Source organism: Xenia sp. Carnegie-2017, unplaced genomic scaffold (assembly GCF_021976095.1).
Source record: "Xenia sp. Carnegie-2017 unplaced genomic scaffold, XeniaSp_v1 HiC_scaffold_21, whole genome shotgun sequence".
In the NCBI taxonomy this organism is placed as follows: domain Eukaryota; kingdom Metazoa; phylum Cnidaria; class Anthozoa; order Malacalcyonacea; family Xeniidae; genus Xenia; species Xenia sp. Carnegie-2017.
This window is the reverse complement of record NW_025813484.1, coordinates 9,191,586-9,213,404: the sequence shown is the minus strand read 5'-3', so window position 1 is coordinate 9,213,404 and position 21,819 is coordinate 9,191,586. Positions and strand designations below refer to the sequence as shown.

Here is a 21,819-nt window from a genome sequence, read left to right as displayed (position 1 = left end):
AAATCGCTAAACTACTTAAAAATATGTTACCGTAAATGGGAAAATAAAATTTGCAAAACATAATCAAGCGTAGGTGACAGAATCGATTCACAACTGTGCTCGGAAAGCTTTGTTGAGATAATGAACAGATTGACATGTACATATAGGAAAATCTAGCAAAATTGCGCGATTTGCAGGTCAAAGAAATTACTTCTGATGATGTAATTCGAGAAAAAACGGTGAACTTCAAGAGAGAAACATATTTAAAAATAAAAAGTGAAAACACAATAGAAAGTAGGTGAACATACAGACTGATAAAGACATCGTTTTTGTGGATTTTATTTATGGCGTATGCATGCTATCATGGTGGGCGACATTCAATAGATTGAATTGGTTTTCTAATTGGATTTAAATTATAAACAATCTCTAAAACGTATTTGTTAATAACGGAATCTTACTTACATTTCATGAATGGCTCAGCTTGTTGTCTCAACGGGTTGTTTGTGAGATGTTTTCTCGCATTTACCTAAGGAGATAATAGAGAGAATGAAGTCTAGAACATTCTTTTCTGTGGAGCGAACTGAATCTCTACATTCATAGACTTCATTGAGATGTCTATAGCGAAATTTATGAACGAATAAAAGTCATTGAATACACAAACGTTGTTTCCAAGAACTATAGGTTATCTAAATAAAACACTTCATAAAAACAAATGAGTTCTATGATATCATAAGATTTCACAGAACATACATGACTACATCCAGTCTAAACATGCGTATTACAGTTTCAAAACAGCAGGGAGAAAAGCTTCAACGCCCAGATGAAAAACCTTAAAAGAGGAATATATGATTATGAAGAGGTACTAATTGCAGCTATGCAGCCGGCCCACTTAACCACTCATATTGTTATGCATTTTTGGTGCTTACTGCGAGAACATAGCATGATGAGGAAATACAGTCTGGGAAGATAGGTCACAGACTAATAGAATAAAATAACATTCTGTATATTTGCTGTGAAGAACAAGAGTATTGCAGTTTTTAATCTGTATTATAAAGTATTGCAGTTTTTAATCTGTATTATGAAGTATTTAATGAACAGCGTCGCAGTTGGCAAATTAATTATATCAAACACGAATGATATAAAAAGTCCTGCGAACTTATTTATTGCTTAGAACGAAAGTCATAAAAACAGTGAAATTTCACTCGACTAATTTGAAAAACAGAGATGTGGAAAAAAAAAGCGATGCCTTGGAGAAGAAAAATGATAAACACCATTTTAGGTCACGTGATGTAAGAATTACAGCGAAAGCAGTAGGTGTGAATATTTAAAGCAGTATGACACTGAAAATCAACATCTGCAAAAAAGATCAAAATTCCAAAAGGTAATTGAAAAAAGAATTTTAAGCATAATTTGCTGCATGATGTGCAATGAAGGGGTGTATAGCTTGTTACATCATGTTATGAAGATCAAAATAACGTCACTATTATAAAATCTATGGCTAAAATACTCTCGATTATCTCCGCTCTGTCATCATCAACAAAAAAATACAAGCATTTATCTACGGTTCTTATTTTGGTTTAGAAAATGGGGAAATCATCACTAAGTTAAAATGTTGAATCACAAACAGTTCGACAGTATTGGTTATTTTATTAAGATTTTTTAAGGTCAAGGTGAGTAAGGAAATTTCGCATGACAGCTTCCTCTTTCAAAGTTGATTTTAAGTCCTTTCTTTCATGAAATTTAAATCGCTGATTTAAAAAGTGATCGATGTTCTAAAGCACATACTACAAAGGCATACTTGGAAGAACTTTCCACTCTTCGTTGGTTTGCACGTTTGCAAACAATACAAGAAGACGAACATTCCAATTGTTGGAAAAAACGAAAAAGTGAACACGAAAACAATAAGAAAAAAATCAATTTGAAAATTTTCATTAATACATAGATGAGTACAATTTCACATACATACGGCACTTATAACATATTGGTGAAAGATTTTTCAAAGATGATTTTTGTTTGAGCACTAGCTTCACAAAAGAACCTACAAATGTAAATTCCGTCAATTGTAATATATTGATCACCTAGAATATATGATTAAGGTCAAGGTTAAAATACCAAACAGTTACCAATAATGATGACCTGGAAATTTATGAATTCAGCTAAAAGATTTGTAATTCTCATTAAAACAATATCACTGTGTGTAAGTGCATTTGTAGGAAACCCATTTCAATGAAGACGTATTCCTGTATTGAGGAAACACACTATGGCTACCAAAATTGTAGCACAAAAACTTGTCTTAATATAAACCACCTTTCTAACATACTTTATGCCATAGAATATTGCATTACAACATTTCAATGAGCAAAATTCTCAAATAAGACCAATTAATGCGAAATCATCTTAAGAGAAATTTGAAAAAACGTCTTTTCTAAATCAATACATCACATACATAATGAAAGAAAGTTATACTGGCAAAAACAACTAGCTGTAATAAGTTAAACATCGTACAACCAACGAAAATACACACTCCTGTAAATAAATCACAAGTTGTTGTACACATATGTAGTTTCCAGTCTCTAAAATATACCCAATCACACACATATGTAGTTTCCAGTCTCTAAAATATACCCAATCACACACATATGTAGTTTCCAGTCTCCAAAATATAACCAGTGAGAACATGGAACGTGTGGATCATGTGATCATAGTTTTTGCAAAATGTATGAAACACGATTAATCCTACAAAATGATGGTATATATTACGTGGCAATGAGCACTGTTTCATCACTAGTGATGTAAGTGAAATCAATCATAAAATTCATGCATGAAAAAGTGAAATAAAACATTGATCACCATTTATCATTACGTAAAGAACAGCCCTTTCTAATGACGATATAAATACACATTTATTTTTTTAAAGTAAGAGTAGAAAACAGTATTATTCCGAAAACAATATATGAAAAAATGAACAGATCTTGATTTATGCATTTCAAAAGATACACTGCCCTCGACCAAACAGAATCGATCAATCTTTATGTAAATTAGTTATTATTAAACCATAATATATGTATGTTGCATAAATGGCACGATTTAAATTAAAAGATAAGCAATGGTTAATTAGTTATTGCACTAAATTTTATTACTGCAAGAGAGTTTGTAATATGTGTGTATCACTGTCAGTGGCAACTTATCTTGGTCTGCTTTTACAAGAAGATGAATTCAGTCTTGTACAAAAGCATTATGCTAATCAACGAATATATTCATATAAACAAGCAAAATAGTCTATGTCTTGCTTCTTATTGATTTACTTCATAAGGAAGAATTTCAACACTAGTAAAGAAAACGAAACAAACGAAGAGAGAGTTAGACACGTTTTCGCAAAAAATGTTTTCATTTCTCAAACGGTTTCCAGAAGTGCTGGCCTACGTGTCGATACCGATCTTCCATGAACTCCAACCTAGGGGGTAATGTAAACATAGCCAAGCCCTTTTATGAACGATGAACCAAATATACATCGCTTTTCCTCATTGAAAATGAATGAGTATTGTATTGTATTGTATGGCAATCTGCCCATTCACGATCTTCACCAAAATCAAGCTTCCTCCACGTAATGGTTATTTATGATGATGATGATGTAGCCATAACTGTTGAATTTAGAGCTCAAAGCCACTATAGGTAGTAATTTAACAGTTAATTAGAAAAGATAATCGCTTAACAGTTAATGATAATTCATTTGCATTGACAATCGTATCCTAGGAATATCCTTTTTACCGTGCAACCACTTTCAATAATGATCAATTCGAATCATATCTCTTTAATAACAAAATGTTAAATCATGTCAATAATAAAACACTTCAAATTTTAACCAAACCGGGTTTCCTTAACGTACGAACAGGCCAAATCCCTAAAGACCTTTTTATAATAAACGACGATTCCGGCTATCTATAAACTTCTTTTGTCAAAAGACTGTGTAATGAACAATGACAAGAAGTTGAACTATTTCGTGTTTCAGCAGTTTAAGATTCTGAAAATAAATTAAATAACTGTTATCAATAAACATCGAAATTTAAATAAGTTGATCATCATATCGTACACGATAATATCTGCAATAGTGCTGTCGAATTATTTCAAGAATTATCATGGGTGACAACTAGCGTTCACGAGGGTATTTTTCGTTTCGTTATTTAGCTGATGTTATAAATATTTGAATAAAAAATTTTCCCTTGGTAAAACTACATTTACAACTATTTCGTTTCCTATTCTTTCAACGACATCATGCATTCACAGGTTGTAAAAACCTGCAAAGCAGTAAACAATAACGAAAATAGTGACAGTTTCGTGGTGAAATTATGTCTTCGTTATTCCCAGATGGTCAATAACTAAAACGACAATAAACTTCGACATGAGTGGCAGACTGTGACATATTTTACATTAGTACTCAACAATCAATACTTTCTTATTGGTTTATTAAAACAAATGCCAGTTCAAAAGAGCTCTAACTGTGGTTAGTTGGGCTACCAATAAGAGGAAACAAAAACCATCGAAAAGATTATTTTGCCATTTTCCTTTACTCGTGATGTGGGATGACGTGTGTTCAATTCAAAAGCTTCCGGCAAAGTTGAGGTCATAAAGTCAATAGTTTCAATTTGGTAACGGTCACATCTTTTTCAAGACGATAATCTTCAAGACTTGAGGTAACAAATCAGGAAGTTTTGATTTGAAGTAAGAAGCTTCGATTTCGAAATAAAAGGACAGTAAAGTCTTTTGTGTAGAACCCTTTCCCATGAAATGAATTTCCTATTTTTTGTTCCATCTTTTCCTACGTATTGTTTGAAACCAGACGCTAAACCCGAAGCAAATATACGATTTCCGGACTTGTAGTTATCATATTCAATTAAACGTGGTTGAATCTCATTTAACACCCTCTTCAATATTGCCAACGGCTTTTTAACATTTCTTTCTCGAAGATTGAAGGTATATTTCATATGCTTCATGCAATAGAAATAAATCATGCACTTGCATACTTGTGCATTGTATTATCCTGTAGTTTTATAATAAAATTCTTCATACTAGCATTGTAGGGGTTAAATAACTCTTACTGACTGTATATTGACCGGCTGTTATTTTCATTATCTATATTTATAAGGTAGTATATAGTTCATAAGACTAAGAAAAGGGGAGTACTCAAGAATTCAATACAGTTCAATCCCTTCAAGTTCCTATAAGAAAATGGTAAGTCCGAGCAACTTTCCATCCGCGCCTTTCACTATTAGTCTTCCTGAGATAAATGCAATCAATAATTGACCATTAACATAAGAGTTTGAAGATACAGTAAAAATGCAACTAATGGCAAAAGAGGAAACTATAAAAAGCAAAACACGTGTTGGCACATGCAACATATATAATCTATGTATTAAAGAAATCTTATTTAATGTTGATGAATCATAATGCATTCGCGCGAACATCATGCATGTAACAATGAAAATAGTATCAATTAAACTGTTTTTATCATACTTAGAAAATAAGATTGAAAGTCTTTGATTGCAGCGCATGTGTAATTAAGCACATAACGATCGAGTGTTTTGTTCATTCAAGGGAAATGCACGACGTCAAAATGTCTGCCCTCTTGATGACGTTACAGGTAAAAGTAAATGCCTTCTACAACTTGCTCTAGTTAAGTAAACAAGTGCTGAACCAGATACTCGGAAATCATTGGAGAGAGAGATGATAGCATTGAAGAAAAATTTAGTTCTTAGTTAGCACATGAAAAAGAACTTTTACATTATTGATCAGCATTAAACATAAGAAAGCCTCAGTTGTTTCTGTTGGCGTTAGTTGTTTGTACTCGAAGTACCCCAACGGTTTTGGACATAGTCATTTGAACATAACAATTTGCTTACATAAATATATATAGCACAAATATAGAGCAAGCCAACACATATACATACACAGACAAGAGCGATGCCAAGCATATTAAAAAAAGACAATTACGACAGATATAGAGATAAAACGAAAGTGTGAGTCATATAATTAAAATGAAGTGGTTAATCGAAGACAAAGTAAAGAAAACAAACGACCAATATAATATTTGATATACCTTATTTGGTTGTGGAGGCGGTGTTTAACTGTTTATTGTGTTTCGCATTGTCTAGTTAAATATAAACATTGAAACGTTGAATAGTCTTGAAAATCCAATAATTATTACCACTTTTATGCACTGTTTCAAGTTCCTAGTAAAATATCGTCGTTCTTCTATTGATAAATTCAATGACACATGTGTCCCACTTCAACCACATATGTCCCACTTCAACCGCATATGTCTTCCACTTAATGTTTTCGTTTTTGGTTTATCTTTCTATGATTCATAAGTGACAACGTTTGCTGCGTTCAAATTCTCAAAAACAATGATTTATGAATGCGGGAAAGCTGGCTTTTATATATTAATGCGCTTGTTTCAAACTGTTTTCTCGCGAAGATAGAGACCCCTCCCCTCTCCTTTAATCAGTCGAATCCAGCGTCGCTCATTTTCATTAATATGAAGACTTTATTCATTACTTGGCGGTAAGCGGAAACTCAATAATAATCCATAAAATCATTGATTGCAATAGAATTTTCATGGGAAAATAAGGCTTATGTCTATGGCAAGCAAAGGTCGCATTGCTAAAGTCTGTCTGGAAACTACGCAGTGACAAATGCTGGAGAATCGTACGTATAATAGTGCAGCCAATATCATAGCAGGCAGATTAAAGAGAGGTTTGATTTTGCTAATCATTTTCAAACAAAGAGCAGCAATTGTATATGAAAGGAAGACCTGCAGAGTCTTGGTGAAAATGCAATACATCGTCAACAGAATAAGTTTACAATAATAGAAATGAACCAAATGCTTTTTCACTTTTGTAGCCATTGCTTTAACAAAAAAGAATGCTTTCAAAGCTTTCCTTTTCTTATGACTAACAAGATGTCAGCATGTTGAATAAAATTGCAAGCGTGTGTATACTTTCAATTCTTAATTTCTTCAATAACAATTCAACAAAGAACCTCTCTTGTTCATATCAGATATAAAAAAAGAAATCAGTTCTCAAATGTACTGTTAAGCACAGAAAGACAAAATAATTAAAGAATGCTGTATACATCGGTCTTTCCTGATTTCAAACATAACATTAGTAAGTAGAAGTAAATGTTGAACGGCTAAGCACTACCAGAGAAACAGAAAAACACAAGCGAGCAGAGCAAAATAAACAACAAAGTAGCTAAGCACGTATTCCTAACGACATATACGTCTCAAAATGGATAGAATACAAAAATCTTTTTTCGATTACAAACAAAGCGTTTTACATTCAATGAAATCGGAAATTAAATAAACTAAGTGCAAAGCTTATGACGTCAACTCGTGAAAGATCGTTTGTATATTGGCGTTTAGAGAAGACATGTTGAAACAAATCACCAAGCCACTTCAGAATACGTACAATCAACGTGTTTAATTAATGTAGTAGAGAGTATGGGTCTCCCATGTTTGTCTCATGACCAAAATTCTTACGTGTCTATATTGGTACACCTGACGTTTGCAAACCAAGAATAATATGCAAATAGCAGACGACATAGTGAACTTAATTGAGCACATCTTTTTTGAGTGTTTAATGAAAGTCTTCCGACGTCTTGAAAACAAAGGCAAGATATATTGACATGTTTTTTAGCTAACTACATCAATGCACTTCAGCTAATATCGTAGTTTGGCCAATAATAAGGGCAATGCCACCTACGAGTCCATTGCAACATCTGACACAACACTTTATTAACGGTGATATAGGCTATAAGGAATAATTATAAAGACTTGAACAATTTCCAACAAAATGCTGAGATTCATATGAACTCGTGCAATGCTTTTGCTATATTCGCGTTCTTCCTCTCTTCCTGTTTACGATAAATCCATTCAATCTGATGTTTTGATAATGAAAGCAATTTTTGCTGTAATTTTCATCAGTAGATACATTCACAACAAGATTTATCTTCATTTCCCAGTTCAAGACCCTAAAGGTTCTTCGATGTTTACAAGAAAGAAATTTAAAATGGCGCAGAAAATTTACTTGCATATATGTAAATGAACTACAACTGAATCTAGAATCTAGAACCATTACACATCATTACCACACAATCTCACACGTGCAGCACGAATGCGCATGCGCGTCGAAGTGTCCGCATCACAAAGCAAATTGAGCACTTTATCAAGAGTAGAACATAACGCGATAAGAAAGACTGCAATAAGATGTTTTTGTCTCAGTCACAAACAGAAAACATGATGAATTATACCACAAAAACAAGTTTGACAGCCTTAACATCGAGATAGAGAAAGTATTTCAATATAGCGTGTGTTATGATAGTGAGAGTGCATGCATTTTCCCGTCTCCTTCCTCTTTGCATACTTGTCAATGTCGTGAACAAATATCAAATTGAAAATTCCCAATGTATAGTGCAGCAATTGAAACGATATAGACCAAAAATGATTTCCTAACAATTTGCCTACATCACAAAACACTTAAGTAGTGGTAATTTCGTCTTGAGATGATGATGACTTATAAAGATGATTTTTAACAAGAGCAAATAGCTATGCGTGCCTTCTGGGTGAATTACAGCCTCGTGCTTTACAAAACTAACCGCAAATCACGAGAATAAATGTATTGACACGCAATGTTAAAAAGTTAAGTCTAAAAGATGTTTATGCTATCGTAAAGTTCTTCTGATGATCATTTCAAAGTGATTTCCGTCATGCTCAAGGACCATGTGTCCCAAATATAACGCTAAACAATCAATTTCCTTCCTAAGTTAAGAGGTTTAAGTAAGCGTACGACGCTTGCAAGCAGCGACGAACAAACGAACTCTGTTAAAGCGCACAATTTCAACGTCTATTTGAAGTATTAGACGGTAATATCTCACTCAGATATTGGCCAGGAAGCTTCAAATCATTACTGAGCAATAGCACATGTAACATAATTAACTTTCGAATTTTCTCTCTGAAAAAAGGGACAGTTTGTTTTACGAGTTTTCTTACTATACTTCACATGCAAAAGCAATCTCGATTTTTCTAAACAAAAAAAAAAAAGACTCGTGGTTGTAGCAACAGCAAGGCAATGAAATATGATATAACCAAGTTGAATATGAGACGAACGGATAATACCATTCAGTTTCAAATGAATGCATTTTATGACAGGAAAAATTCACTCACGAAAATTTATACTATGTCAAAACTATGGGACGATGTCCAAATGAAGCGAACCAAAATGTCGAATAATTAAGCTTTAATAATAACAGCATCACCATATTGGGAAAAAATAATTGTATTTGTTAGCCCTAAAGACGATTGCAGGCATGGTCAACATTGTAGAGATTGTATTCAAATTTCTCTGTTCTTTTTATAGCTGTGAACTCAGTTCCTCTTTACGGAGGAAAGATTGTTTTCGCCAATTTTTGAAGAAAAGTATAATGTGTTTCGAAACTTTACCTTTTTGTCATTTGGTTTGGGAATTTTGAAAGTGAAATCATTTCTACAGAACGCGTGCATAGGTACTGCAGCAAAAGTTAAAGCCGATATTAACACAAGCAAGCGCTCAACTTACAAAAAGAAAATGAAGTCGAAATATCCATAACATACTAAATTACCTTCTATCATAAGCTAAATAGTTAATCTGTTTACGGCACTGCAAAAATTACGAAGAGAACTTATAACCCTAGTCAACAGTATTGGCTTACACTACAATCACTGAACTACATACACACATATATTGCATTCTAGTTTCACTTGCTGAACTGTTTCGTTATTTTTTCTACTATATCACAGGATTTATATTTGACCAAGAGTTACAATTTTATAGAACAAATTCGCTGACATATATACTTCCATGCAGCAACAGCATAAGTAGAAACATTATATACTGCTATGAATTGATATATTATGTATGTTTAAACTTCAACGTACTGAGATATTATATACATATATATTACACTGCCAAACTGTCTAACTGTGCGTGCGTTTACAAGCAGTATTTGTAACACAATAAATTATCGTAAAAAAGACTATGACATATGATGTTTATCATTTCAAGTTCTTCACGAGGTATGAAATGCCAACCGCGTTTACTCTACCTATGCATTATCTCTGTAGCCGAAACCCAGACAAAAATATAACCTCAGGTTTAAATTGAGGCAGATGGCTCCTTCACCCTACAATAGAAATACAGCTATCGTCGAAACTACAAGCCACCATTAAAATCTCATCATTCTAACCTTCAATTTCTCCCTTCAAATGGCAAGATCCAATAATGACGAGTTTAAAATTCATTTAAAACTCTTCAAATTTCAAAAACTAATCGTTCAACATACAAAAGCAATTGTTCGCACTTTCCGAGATAAAAAATGCAGAGAACGACAAGATTAGTGGTTTTTAACGAGGCGATGGGCGCTCTTTAAGTCGTTTCAAGTGTGATAAGGTTTGTGTAAGATGTGGCGATTAACGTTGGGCAGCTGGCCACTTCACACACGCTCCGATAATACAGTCAACGTTCGTGAAACAACATTTGACAAGTGATATTTGAGAAAAAATACAAACTATCAAAATATTCAATTGCTATGATGTGGGTCAAATGCGTCTTGAAGCGCTGTATGTAAAAATATATATATAGATGTGGTAGTTATATTAAATGTGTTTATTGAAACATATCTGTAACATAGCGTATAAATATACAGTTGTTCATCTCGCCTATACATGTATGTTTGATAGATCAGGCGTGTGGTGTACTTGCGCCTCATTAATGAATTTCTAAACAAACTACAAAACAAAAGGAAGCATTTAAGATTTTAATATAAAATAACTCAAACATAATTTGTATACATCGGTCTTTGATAAGAAACATAAACAAAATTGAGATTTTATTATTATATGATTATAGTTCTTCTTAGGACGTTAAATCGTGGCTCACCGATGTTTAGTCGACTCGAGAAGGGAGCAATTGAATGTTTGATGATTTCATTGTAAACATTATTAAAAACTTTAATAATTAAAACAAGGGAGTTTTTAGCTGTAACTGACAAGCTGAGAAAAGAGCACACACGCATTTTTTCAATTTATGCTCAAATGACTATGTATTAATTTTCCAAACGTGTTAAAATGGGACAATTATTTTTGAAACATCGACGCTAAACAAATAGGCAATTAGCTATAATTTTTAAGCCATTGTCGGCTATATACGTTGCCTTGTCTGAGTGACAATTGCACAAACACCGTTTTAAATACAAAGTTATATATGTCCATGGATATTATGGAGGATAAGAAATACTTCAATGAAAAATACAAATCATAAAATAGCGTTGAAAGATAAAATTTCTCTAAAGATTCTAAATTGCTAATATTTAAGTGCAGATAGTACAAATTAGAATTACAAACAAGTAGGAGTTTTGTATAAACATTCTCGTCAAGTTGCCTTGACCATATTTAACACATAGAAAAGACAGTATATCAAAATTTGGTTACATTTTTGTGGAAAAAAATAACGTTGTTAAGATTGTGTGCATGACAATGTCTTCAGCTATTTTGCCTTTTGTTCACGAAGCTTAGATAAGAAAACGCATCATAAATCATTAGGAGATTATAACGTCGTGCTCGTCACAAGAAAACCATGATTCAAATGTACGGTTTTGCTTAAGTAACGCAATCCAAAGTAGTTATAGAAAATTTGAGATATCGTAAGTAAATTTGAAGAAAAGTAGATCTGAACACAAAAAAATAAACAAGTGATGTTTTATGAAAATTATAGCAAACTCGTTTTAAAAATTTTATTCTCTTTTTTTGTCATCGATGTAATCTTCGGTATTTATCGCATGGAAGCAGGTGATGAAAGGTGCACACATCGTCATGCAAGAAGTCAATATACGATTCTTGTGTCTTCAAACATTCCCGTTATCAGTCAAAGTTCCAACGCATCAATATTAATGATAAATATGGCTTTATTTCCAAATTGATGCATTTGTGTATATTAACGAGAAGGGAAACGTTTATTGCAAAGCGATAAACAGTTTTTTTAAGAAAAACGTTATTCGTCAAATACAAGCAAAATGGACGCAACATCAATGAAAGATCCACATGCCATAGTGAAACTAATGACAATGACCGACACACGCAAATAGGAAGTGTATATAATACGAGATTATTCACTTTCTTATTTCGTTTGTTTCAACGACATGGATATTATGAACGTAACGTATGTTAATGAGAATAAAATAAATAAATAAATAAATCAAGCAGTATGTACGTAAATAGCGTTTCCTGTCATGTAGAATAATATATTGTTTATGTGCGTAAAGCCATTCATCAATAGATATTTAGAAAGATTTTTATATCTGTACGTTTTCAATGCTAAACAGGAAATTACCTAATTGTTCGCCATTGGCCAATTGTAGGAACTTAAACCAAGGATTAGATACGCTTGCACGATAAGAGCTATGGCAAGACTTAGCCAATCATAGCCACGCTTATGTTCAACTTTCGCGTATGCACAGGAGGGCGTGTCTGATTATCTGTCCTCCAAAAAACCATTAAGCTTTGTATCAGCCAATGGTGTTCGACATTCAAACACTGCTTTTAAAGTACTCAACACAACGAATGCAGATCATTATCGTTGATCGCTCGAACACTGTGCCACTATCACTCATAGAGTTTCATAGAGAGTTAACGAAACGTGTCATCTTGCTTTGTACAAACTGAGTGAACGAGCACTTCGGAGATTAAAATCGGTATTGAATAAACTGAAATACAAATGGCTAACAAACGCGCAAATCCTTTCTCTATTTCAAGTCTTCTGGAGGACAAAGCCGGGAATGAAAATGTTTGTGCAGTAAAAGAAGAATGTTATGAGTCTGAAGGAGAATGTGAGAAAGAAAGAATTCCAAGTGTTACAGATGACAATCAACAGCACACTATTCATTCATGGTACGCCAATTACCAAGAACCACAGCCAAACATGGAAACAAGTAGGAATATACTATTGTTATTATTTGCGTCCTATACAACCACCAGTTTAAGAAAGATTTTCTTTCTTTCCATCGTACAATGGAAATCACATCGTGCACGCACCATTAAAACGTTGCTCGAAACCTTTTACAATAAGACCGCGTTATTTGAAAATCGTATGAATAAAAATTACAATGCAAATTCAATAAAAACTATCGTTTTCTATTCAATTCGCGAGAAAACAATGCCGGCGAAGCAATCGTTTACACATGCATCAACACCATTAATTTCAAATGAAAGCATTGAATTTGCAACAACATGCGACGACTAAATTTGCTTGTAAAATTACCCATCAATGGCTACATGCTATTTCCCTCGTTCCACCAAAAAGTTAATACGGCTAAATTGATCAATAAACAAAGCAATAAACTCACAAATTTCGTGGCCACCTTGATTAAAGTACTTTGGGCGATCTCTTCACTTTTGGTGCCTTTCCCTATATCAAGGCGATTGACATTTTTGAAGTGGAATTGTCAGTTTAAATTGAAGCGTTATGTAATTTTCTCATATTATAAAATACTTGCTCGCAATACTGTATTTATTGACATGTGCATTAACCTTTAAGTATTTACCCCGAGAGACTAAGGTAGCTAACAGTAACTAGTCGTGATATACCATTGTATGCAAACATTTTGTCATAGTTTGAGCTAAATAAACGCTACGCCCAGGACATTGAAAATTTTTAAGAAATTACCGCCAAAATAATATTTATATAAACATAATTATCTATAAAAATACGCCACACATGACTGTGTTATCATTGAACGAGAAATGTAGTCGTTATTTATCGAAGATCTTAAAGAAATTTGAACATGATTAGCTAAATTAAAACGTCTTCGGCAATTTTCGAACGATAGAAAAAACAAAAAGTCGAATTCCTCATAACCGATTATGGTTATTAACACGACTATTATTTCAAGCGATAGAGACTTGTGTTTCTAAAATTTGTTTATATTTGCCTAGATTTACAAGACAAACAATACAGCGGATTAAAGTCTCCACCACTCGAGTCTGACGACGAGACAAGCAACGATTCCTTAAAGAAACGAAGGAAGAAGAAGACTAGAACAGTCTTTTCAAGAACGCAAGTTTACAGGCTTGAGACAATGTTCGACTTGAAGCGATATTTGAGTTCGGCCGAGAGAGCTGCCTTAGCAGTACAACTCAATCTTACAGAGACACAAGTAAAGATATGGTTTCAAAATCGTAGAAATAAATGGAAAAGACAAATAGCTGCAGAACTTGACGTTAATGTTGCGCACGGGTCGCCCGCTCAAAGGTATCTTAAAGTTCCATTGTTGTATCACGAAGCCAATCTACGAAATGCTGCTTTTCCTTATTCACCATTTATAACTCCTTATCCGGCCTTTCATTATCAATCTTCTTTTGCCCCCATGATTGCAAATCACATGAAACTGGCACCTATGTCTTATGAAAAAGGACCGATCCTTTAAATGAATGAAAAGGAGGCACATTGAAAAGAATCCCGCTACTTCATATTCATACGACGATGGAGCAGGGCAAAATTTTCTCATTCGTTGAATTAGTTCAACCAACCAAAAGAAATAGCACATTAAAATGGCTGTTAATTGTAATGAATTATGAGAGGAAAAAACTCAACAACATAAGAAGTCTGGAAAAAAAGTATTCGAAATATTCGAAAAGCATTTTCAGAAAATTAAATTGAACTGTGTTGTAAATAGAATTTGTAAAATATTTTGTGATTTTGAATAAACGATTTCTCAAAATAACTGTCGTTTTCATAAACTTCAACAAATTATCATTTACCATCAAAAAAACCTCATACATTTCCACAACCCATACATTATTCTCCCGTATTATTTCACTTTGCAATTGTCGTCAACTATGGATTGACAATGTAACGGTCTTCCCAAAGCGCCGTTGCATGGATAAAAGAACGTCATTTAAAAAATATCATTTGGAAAGTAATATTATCACGTTAATGAAAAATTTCTTTTTGCCTTAGTAAGATATGATTAAATCCTTCTTTCCCAATGATTTCCTAACTAGAAGTAAACTGAAAGTGGACTTTCAACATTTCATAAGTTTACGGTTTTAAACTTTGGCCAATTGTGGGAAAAAACTTTCAAAAACTCTCTGGGGTAGTGATGCTTAAAAAGTATGTCTGTTGTCCGGTCTATCAAATGGTCCGATTACCGTTATCATACGGCCCATTTTTATAACCTTACTTTATGGGGAAACTTAAACGAAATAAAATTTACGAAAGAATAATGTTTTGAAAAAAGCTTGAATTGTGCATGTTTGGCATTATAGTGTGCTTAAAAAGGTTTATTAATACACATTAATGGCTTAAAATGTACACAAACTGTTTGATTATTTCATACAAATGTTTTATATCATATGTCATACGAAGCATGTGAGTAAAAGAATACCAATGAGTCATCGTTTTCCGTCTATCATCACAGACACGTAATATCAGTTTCCAGTTGTGTCCGTTTTATTCTCACAGTATTATTCATAACTTCCTTTCATATTTTGCATTAACGTTAATCACAAACAATAAAGACATGTTCAATGTTTAAGATATTTTAAACTACGACAAGACATGTGTCGACTTAATCTCCTCACAGTAAAATAAAATACAGTCGAATTTATCGCGCAGTTTCTAAATTTAATCCTTGAATAGCAAAAGAGCCGACACTAAAGTGCATGATGAATTAGATATTGGCTGTTTACAAGGCCAGACTAACAACAGCCGCACTGAAGAATTTATATAGTCCATGTAGATAATATAAATGAAATTTTTATGAAAGTCAATTGATTGTATACATACAGTCATACAAACTATATCGTTATATTTCACAGTTAACCTCTATAACAAGAGCATTGGGCTGCTTTATATATCATTTCCGGTTGTTTTTTTCGATATATTTTCAATACTATTCATCTTCGATTTCATTCGCGATTCCAACTATAAATATCACGAGGATTATGCTTAAACAATATAAACGTTAAATACGTCAAAAGAAACGCGAGGTTTAACAGAGCATGCTATAGTAATGTGAATCCATATCTATAACTATATCATCGGCTTAGATAAATGTATTTTACAAAGTATGATCTTTTTTCAAAGTTCAGTATCATAAACAAAGTTAAGTAGAAAATGACAAAAGTCAAATGGCAGATGTAGGAAGGTATTTTTTGATGGACTTATGAAAGATTGAAAGGGATAACGTAAAGACTTACACACTAATAAATCTTCAAATAGACATTTAACAAAACATAAACTGGCTGTAACATTTAAGTCTCTTACTATGTTATTGAGCGACTGCACACGCTTTACATGAAACGTGTGGGTATAAGGATCTATGAACCAACGTATGGAGAGTAGCAAATTATGGGATAATTACATGATGATTGCCTTGAAATTAGTTTGCATGAGAAACAATATCGACAATAAACACAACGTTTTATCTACACAATGCTAGCTACTTATAAACGCATGTGGGCTATGGATGTTGCAATTTCGAAATGGTTTTCGACACGGGACTATATGAATTAAACACATCATATATAATGCTTAATCAGACAGAACAATGATAGATATTGGGCGAAGACTAAATCGTTCTCGCTTTTACTTCACTGCTGACACTTATGAAGTTGGAATGGAATAATTGAAGGGAAAAACATTTGTGATATAATATATCTTTTTCTAAGCTTCTCCCAGTGTTACTGAGTAATAAAGAAAAAGGAAGTTTCTTGTCGAAGACATTATACCATATGGTGTAATAAATTATAACCTGTATGCAATCAAGAATGACGTAGTTCATTCAAAAATACAAAGGCACTCGAACAAACCATTTTATAATTCCAACAAACAAGTCATTAAAGCGGTCGTTCTGAAGTAAGATCGGCTCGTCATAATCCTATCAGCAAAGACACATATGGCTTTCTTATGATTATGAATGTCTTCGATAGCAGTACGCATGAACTTCATACAATGAAAATATGAAAACATCAAACTCAGAAACAATTCCATGTTGCGTATAACTTTAAGAAAAAAAGATGAATGAAATTGCACGCACTTTTAAAATATTAATACATTTGAAAGAAGAACAATATATAATGCTAATAAACATGTTAATGGCGGGCAATTTGGTCTTTTTAAGGAGTACAACATAATGTACACTTAAAAGGAATGGAAATATATAATCATTTGGTAATTAACGCTTTTAGTTAAAAGACATAGTGCAAAAATCATTAAAATTTTTTCAGTAGGGAAAGAACACGTTTAGCAAAACCGAGGGATTACTGCTTTACTTTTATCGACCGACTTCCTTGAGGTTTGGTTAGTCATTTATCAAATAATGACTTTCAAATTGTTGTTGAAAACAAATTATAAAAAAGTGCCTCGTGTTAGCAAAAGAAAGGAAAAAATATTAATTCGATGGGAATTAAAACAGAGCTAAAGCACTGAACATAAAATCCATAATGCAGATTATTGTCGACGTGAGCATTAGCTGAATTGTTTATACAAATGACAATTCATCAACTTAACCTGCTGTATGCGTGACGAGACAAACCAAAAATATCATCATCTTATAAACTCAACATTTGAGCCGTTTAAAAACAAAATCCTTGTTATGGTTATTTTTACTGTAATTCTAACTTAGCGACTTTAAAAACAATTTCCAAATACTATCAGAAATTTTTTCAAATGTCATCTTCACATAGCGGTAATTTCGGGAGTTGGTTTCGTTTCAAATTTATAGCAATTGTTTGCAAATTTAAGGATCAGTTTTGGATGGAGAAATCAAAGCGTTCCATCCAAAACATATTATCATAAAAACAAACACATTTGCAGCGTGATAAAAATATCATAATTATTTTTATACATTTCCTAAAAAGAAATCTGCCCGACAAATAGTGTATTTTACAGCTTTCAGAATTTTTCAAAGAAACATCGATACAACATAGAACTAGACGACAAACAACTTTTCCACTTAGGTCACAATTGACAGCCAACAGCAACACGTTATCCACACGTGTTTTTCACAATCATTAAACCACATGAAAAAATCCTATCAACATCCATTGCTAATCAGTACAAAAACGACTTGTAATTATATTTTGCTCTGATATGTAGAATTATGTGGCAGAATTAGGTAATAGATAATTTCATGATAACATTGATGGCAGGCTTGTCTATGCAAAGTCCTGCTTTACAGGATGGACAGCATGATAAAAAGGTATGTTATTTAAAGGTGTACTATTTGTATCCTTAACATTGCTAATGAAGAGCAGAAAACTAATTTAACCATTACATGAAAACAAAAATCTGTAAAACAAGAGTAAAGAGTTATGGTTTTGCCACTGTAGGTCATAAGTATTTAAGTTCCGCATGTTCAGGCAAGTAAAGAAAAACATGACAAATTCATTTTGTCTTAGTGTCTATCAGACAATATAAGATTATTTGGAAATATAATCTTCATGAAAAAGCTTTTACAGTAGACATTTATATTCGATAACACTCAATGTGACATATTTCTACCAATTACTCACAAACCTTAGATGTCAAACATATTTAAGTTTTCTTAAACATTAAAATAGTTAAAACCATTCCTTCATCACCATCAAGCAACATGTCTCCCCATATATCCTCCACAATCCTTCATTTCAACAATATTTTATAGGTAAAAAATAACCCATAGATTATAAATCATATAAGGCAGTGTTTAGCTACACGGAAAGCACCCTGCAGTGATGCACTGGTTTGTGGTTTAAACTTGTTAAAGTACATATGATTGCTTAATAGTTGTTCAAAAATTACAAAAAAAACCACGAAAACAATGTGATGTATATCGGTTGAGTCTAAGGCATTCAAAAAGAAATTCAACACTTACATTTGACCAACTGCCAAATAGTGACGATTTAAAACGTGCAAGTCATCTTTTGTGAGTTTTGCAGTATGCACAATGCCATTTAACTTTAATAAAACTTGCTAAATATCTTTTATAACCAGAGAATTTAAAAACTTCACGCGACAGTTTTTTTTCATCTATAAATGGCCGACTATGGATTGCACCATTTCATCCACTATAATCGAGTTTCATGAAGTATTCCCACATAATCAAATATGGCCGCCAAATTGAACGGAAAAGAATTGAAAAAGTTCACTGAATTTGGTCGAAAAATAATTGGCGTGGGACGTAATTATCGGTTTGTTTGTTGTTGATAGTTGCGAATACCACCTATTGCTTCTTGATTATCTGCTTAAATTGTTTAATTTTTTTATTGAAATCTGAATTAAAGTAAGAAAACTGAAGGTTATTTAACTGTATGTAATTTCTTTTTTCCATTTCATAGAGATCATGCAAAAGAACTTGGAAACAGTGTTCCTGAAACTCCATTGCTATTCTTAAAACCTGCCACAGCTTACATTCATGAAGGGAAAGAGATAAAGGTATATTTAAAACTGATGTTATTCTACCTGTGGCTGTGTAAAATATTCCTTTCTAAGTAGCTTACTTAATTAAGATTCCTCAAGGAAGCGAAGACTTTCAACACGAAGTTGAGCTTGGCGTTGTGATTGGTAAAAATGGTACAAATGTTGATGAAAATCAAGCCATGAATCATGTAGGAGGCTATGTTCTAGCATTGGATATGACTGCGCGAGATTTTCAACGCGAAGCATCAAAAAATGGACAGCCATGGCTGTTTGCTAAAGGTTGTGATACTACATGTCCTGTCAGTGATTTCATCCCAAAAGATAAAGTTTCTGACCCACATAACCTACGACTTTGGTTAAAGACAGACGGTGTCATGAAGCAAGATGGAAATACCAAAGATATGATATTTCCAATAAATTTCTTAATAAGTTACATCAGTAATTTTGTATCCTTAGAAACTGGAGATCTTATTTTAACTGGAACTCCTGCTGGTGTGTCTGCAGTCGTGGCTGGTCAGCGAATTACCGCCGGCTTAAACGATCTAGTAGAGATGAGTTTTATTGTTAAGTAATTTCTTTTGCTTTGCACAATTACAAGTTTTCGTCTTCAAAATCAATGCCAGTAAAGAAAAAATTGCGAGTCAGGACTAGAAAAGCGTGCTCGTAACGCTACTGCAAAAACATTTCTTTCGTATTATGATCCTTCAAACATTCTACATCATTTGTCTACATTCAAAGTTCACTTGGTTAAAAATGTTTAGAGAGAAACCAGAATTATATTATAGTTGAAAATAATAGTAAAGTATCAGTTATGAAGTTGAAAAACAATAAATCTGAGCTCGTAACCTCAGTTCGTAACTCGCAACTTAACCAGAGAAATTGTGAAGTTTTGCTGACTTCTATGGTTTCCTCATAACCTCAGTTCGTAACTCGCAACTTAACCAGAGAAATTGTGAAGTTTTGCTGACTTCTATGGTTTCCTCATAACCTCAGTTCGTAACTCGCAACTTAACCAGAGAAGTTGTGAAGTTTTTCTGATTTCTATGGTTTCCTCATAACCTCAGTTCGTAACTCGCAACTTAACCAGAGAAGTTGTGAAGTTTTTCTGATTTCTATGGTTTCCTCGTAACCTCAGTTCCTCACTCGTAACGAAACCAAAGATGTCTTGAGCCTTTGCCGACTTGTAACCCACGAGAGAAAACTTTCGTTGAAATTATTGTAGAAATTGTTTTGCTAAAGATAAATCCTGTATTTTCAGTGTTTTACTACCTTCAGAGTTGACGCAGAAATTTTAAAGTTGATTGTACGTTGTACAATGTATCTCTGAAGCAAATGTTGGCAAGATTGTTTTCCTGTTCATTCTTCGTTAAATTTTGAACTTTTGATCTCAAACAGGGTGTGTTTGTTTTTTTGACGTATGAGGTTAATCCTTTTTTCCTTTTCAACATTCCAAATCGTTCATCGGCCGCCGACGTATCTTTGCTATTTCTTCGTGAAAACTCTTCACTGCAAGTAATTAAATACGCTGAAAACCATGAAAAAAAAGATTAAAAGACGCGTATTTCATCCGTTTACACACAAAAAATTTAATACAGGCGAACGTAGGTGTATTAGACGGGGGGTGTTCTGCCACTCTGCCGCCCCCCTAAAAATATTGACCCGTACGCCCATTTTGCAGAAGTTTTTTTCAGTCTTTTTTCACATCTCTCTCTTTCCCTCACTACCAACATAAATTTTTTTTAACCTTCTAGTGCCACTTTCCATACGAGAAAATTGAACAATCTTGAGTATCTTTGGTGTCAGTAAGTCAGGTCTGTGTTCGACAATTTCAGCTGTCATGCTCAGTTTTGCTTATCGCATCGTTTGTCTAGACCATTAGACGAGCGTTAATGTGGAAAGCACAATACTATCATCAGAATTCGAAGTTCATACATCTAGACAAAAGATGCTTGTATATAACACAGCAGATCCTTACTTTACATGCAAACGCATATATATTTAACTAATTATTATCATATTAGTGTCTTGACGACGTAGTAGCAACAGACAGACATCTTTCTAGTAAAAAAATCTAAGTATAAATCCCGTGGATTAAGTATGGTAAGAAAAAAAATCTTAAGTGTGAAGTGACGGAGTTTTGCACCTGATAACAATGACGAAACTTGAGCTCTTCACCAAGATGGCTTCAAAAATAAATCGCTATAAAAGTCAAAAGAAAGTGTACGTATTTCCAATACTTTATCTCGTTTGTTTCTTTTCATTACCTTTCTTGACTCTTCTATTGATCCAAGTCCTCTGTCTCCTCCACAGGCCTTTCATTATTAACGATCTTTCCTAAACACAATAATATCGTCCA

At 33.3% G+C, this 21,819-nt stretch overlaps 3 protein-coding genes and 3 long non-coding RNA genes across 11 annotated transcripts in view; 3 read left to right on the top strand and 3 right to left on the bottom strand.

The window, feature by feature from the left end:
- Positions 1-432: 432 nt before the first annotated feature.
- On the bottom strand, positions 433-19,104 carry LOC124444657. Its single transcript, XR_006947984.1, has 3 exons — positions 18,919-19,104; positions 13,408-13,469; positions 433-505 (listed from the first exon to the last, which is right to left on the bottom strand). It is a non-coding gene; the product is annotated as an uncharacterized LOC124444657 (long non-coding RNA).
- On the top strand, positions 4,257-6,154 carry LOC124444652. The gene is made up of 2 exons (XR_006947980.1): positions 4,257-5,208; positions 5,572-6,154. It is a non-coding gene; the product is annotated as an uncharacterized LOC124444652 (long non-coding RNA).
- On the bottom strand, positions 9,753-10,466 carry LOC124444656. The gene is made up of 2 exons (XR_006947983.1): positions 10,255-10,466; positions 9,753-10,191 (listed from the first exon to the last, which is right to left on the bottom strand). It is a non-coding gene; the product is annotated as an uncharacterized LOC124444656 (long non-coding RNA).
- Positions 12,569-14,784, top strand: LOC124444646 (homeobox protein HMX3-A-like). The gene is made up of 2 exons (XM_046995278.1): positions 12,569-12,993; positions 13,997-14,784. The coding sequence occupies exons 1-2, from the start codon at positions 12,780-12,782 to the stop codon at positions 14,485-14,487; spliced, it is 705 nt and encodes a 234-aa protein (XP_046851234.1). The 5' UTR covers positions 12,569-12,779; the 3' UTR covers positions 14,488-14,784.
- On the top strand, positions 18,241-20,308 carry LOC124444647 (acylpyruvase FAHD1, mitochondrial-like). The gene is made up of 4 exons (XM_046995279.1): positions 18,241-18,264; positions 19,038-19,234; positions 19,382-19,478; positions 19,553-20,308. The coding sequence occupies exons 2-4, from the start codon at positions 19,152-19,154 to the stop codon at positions 20,033-20,035; spliced, it is 663 nt and encodes a 220-aa protein (XP_046851235.1). The 5' UTR covers positions 18,241-18,264; positions 19,038-19,151; the 3' UTR covers positions 20,036-20,308.
- The window catches only part of LOC124444624 (nose resistant to fluoxetine protein 6-like), a 26,774-nt gene continuing 25,066 nt past the window's right edge, over positions 20,112-21,819 (bottom strand). For 3 of the 6 annotated variants that reach the window (XM_046995244.1, XM_046995245.1, XM_046995240.1), the window contains 4 exons: positions 21,728-21,797; positions 21,607-21,662; positions 21,208-21,397; positions 20,112-20,988 (listed from right to left, as the gene is read on the bottom strand). The gene's annotated coding sequence lies outside the window, so the exon portion shown is untranslated. The remainder of the gene's footprint in view (positions 20,989-21,207; positions 21,398-21,606; positions 21,663-21,727; positions 21,798-21,819) is intronic. The other 3 variants (XM_046995243.1, XM_046995241.1, XM_046995242.1) reach the window with 3 other exon arrangements.

Bases quoted from the DNA above. Each gene is read 5' to 3' on its own strand.
- LOC124444646 (XM_046995278.1), top strand. From the start codon at position 12,780: ATGGCTAACAAACGCGCAAATCCTTTCTCTATTTCAAGTCTTCTGGAG. The intron at 12,994-13,996 runs GTAGGAATATAC...ATATTTGCCTAG, and splicing joins ACAGCCAAACATGGAAACAA to ATTTACAAGACAAACAATAC.
- LOC124444647 (XM_046995279.1), top strand. From the start codon at position 19,152: ATGGCCGCCAAATTGAACGGAAAAGAATTGAAAAAGTTCACTGAATTT. The intron at 19,235-19,381 runs GTTTGTTTGTTG...TCCATTTCATAG, and splicing joins GGCGTGGGACGTAATTATCG to AGATCATGCAAAAGAACTTG. The intron at 19,479-19,552 runs GTATATTTAAAA...TACTTAATTAAG, and splicing joins ATGAAGGGAAAGAGATAAAG to ATTCCTCAAGGAAGCGAAGA.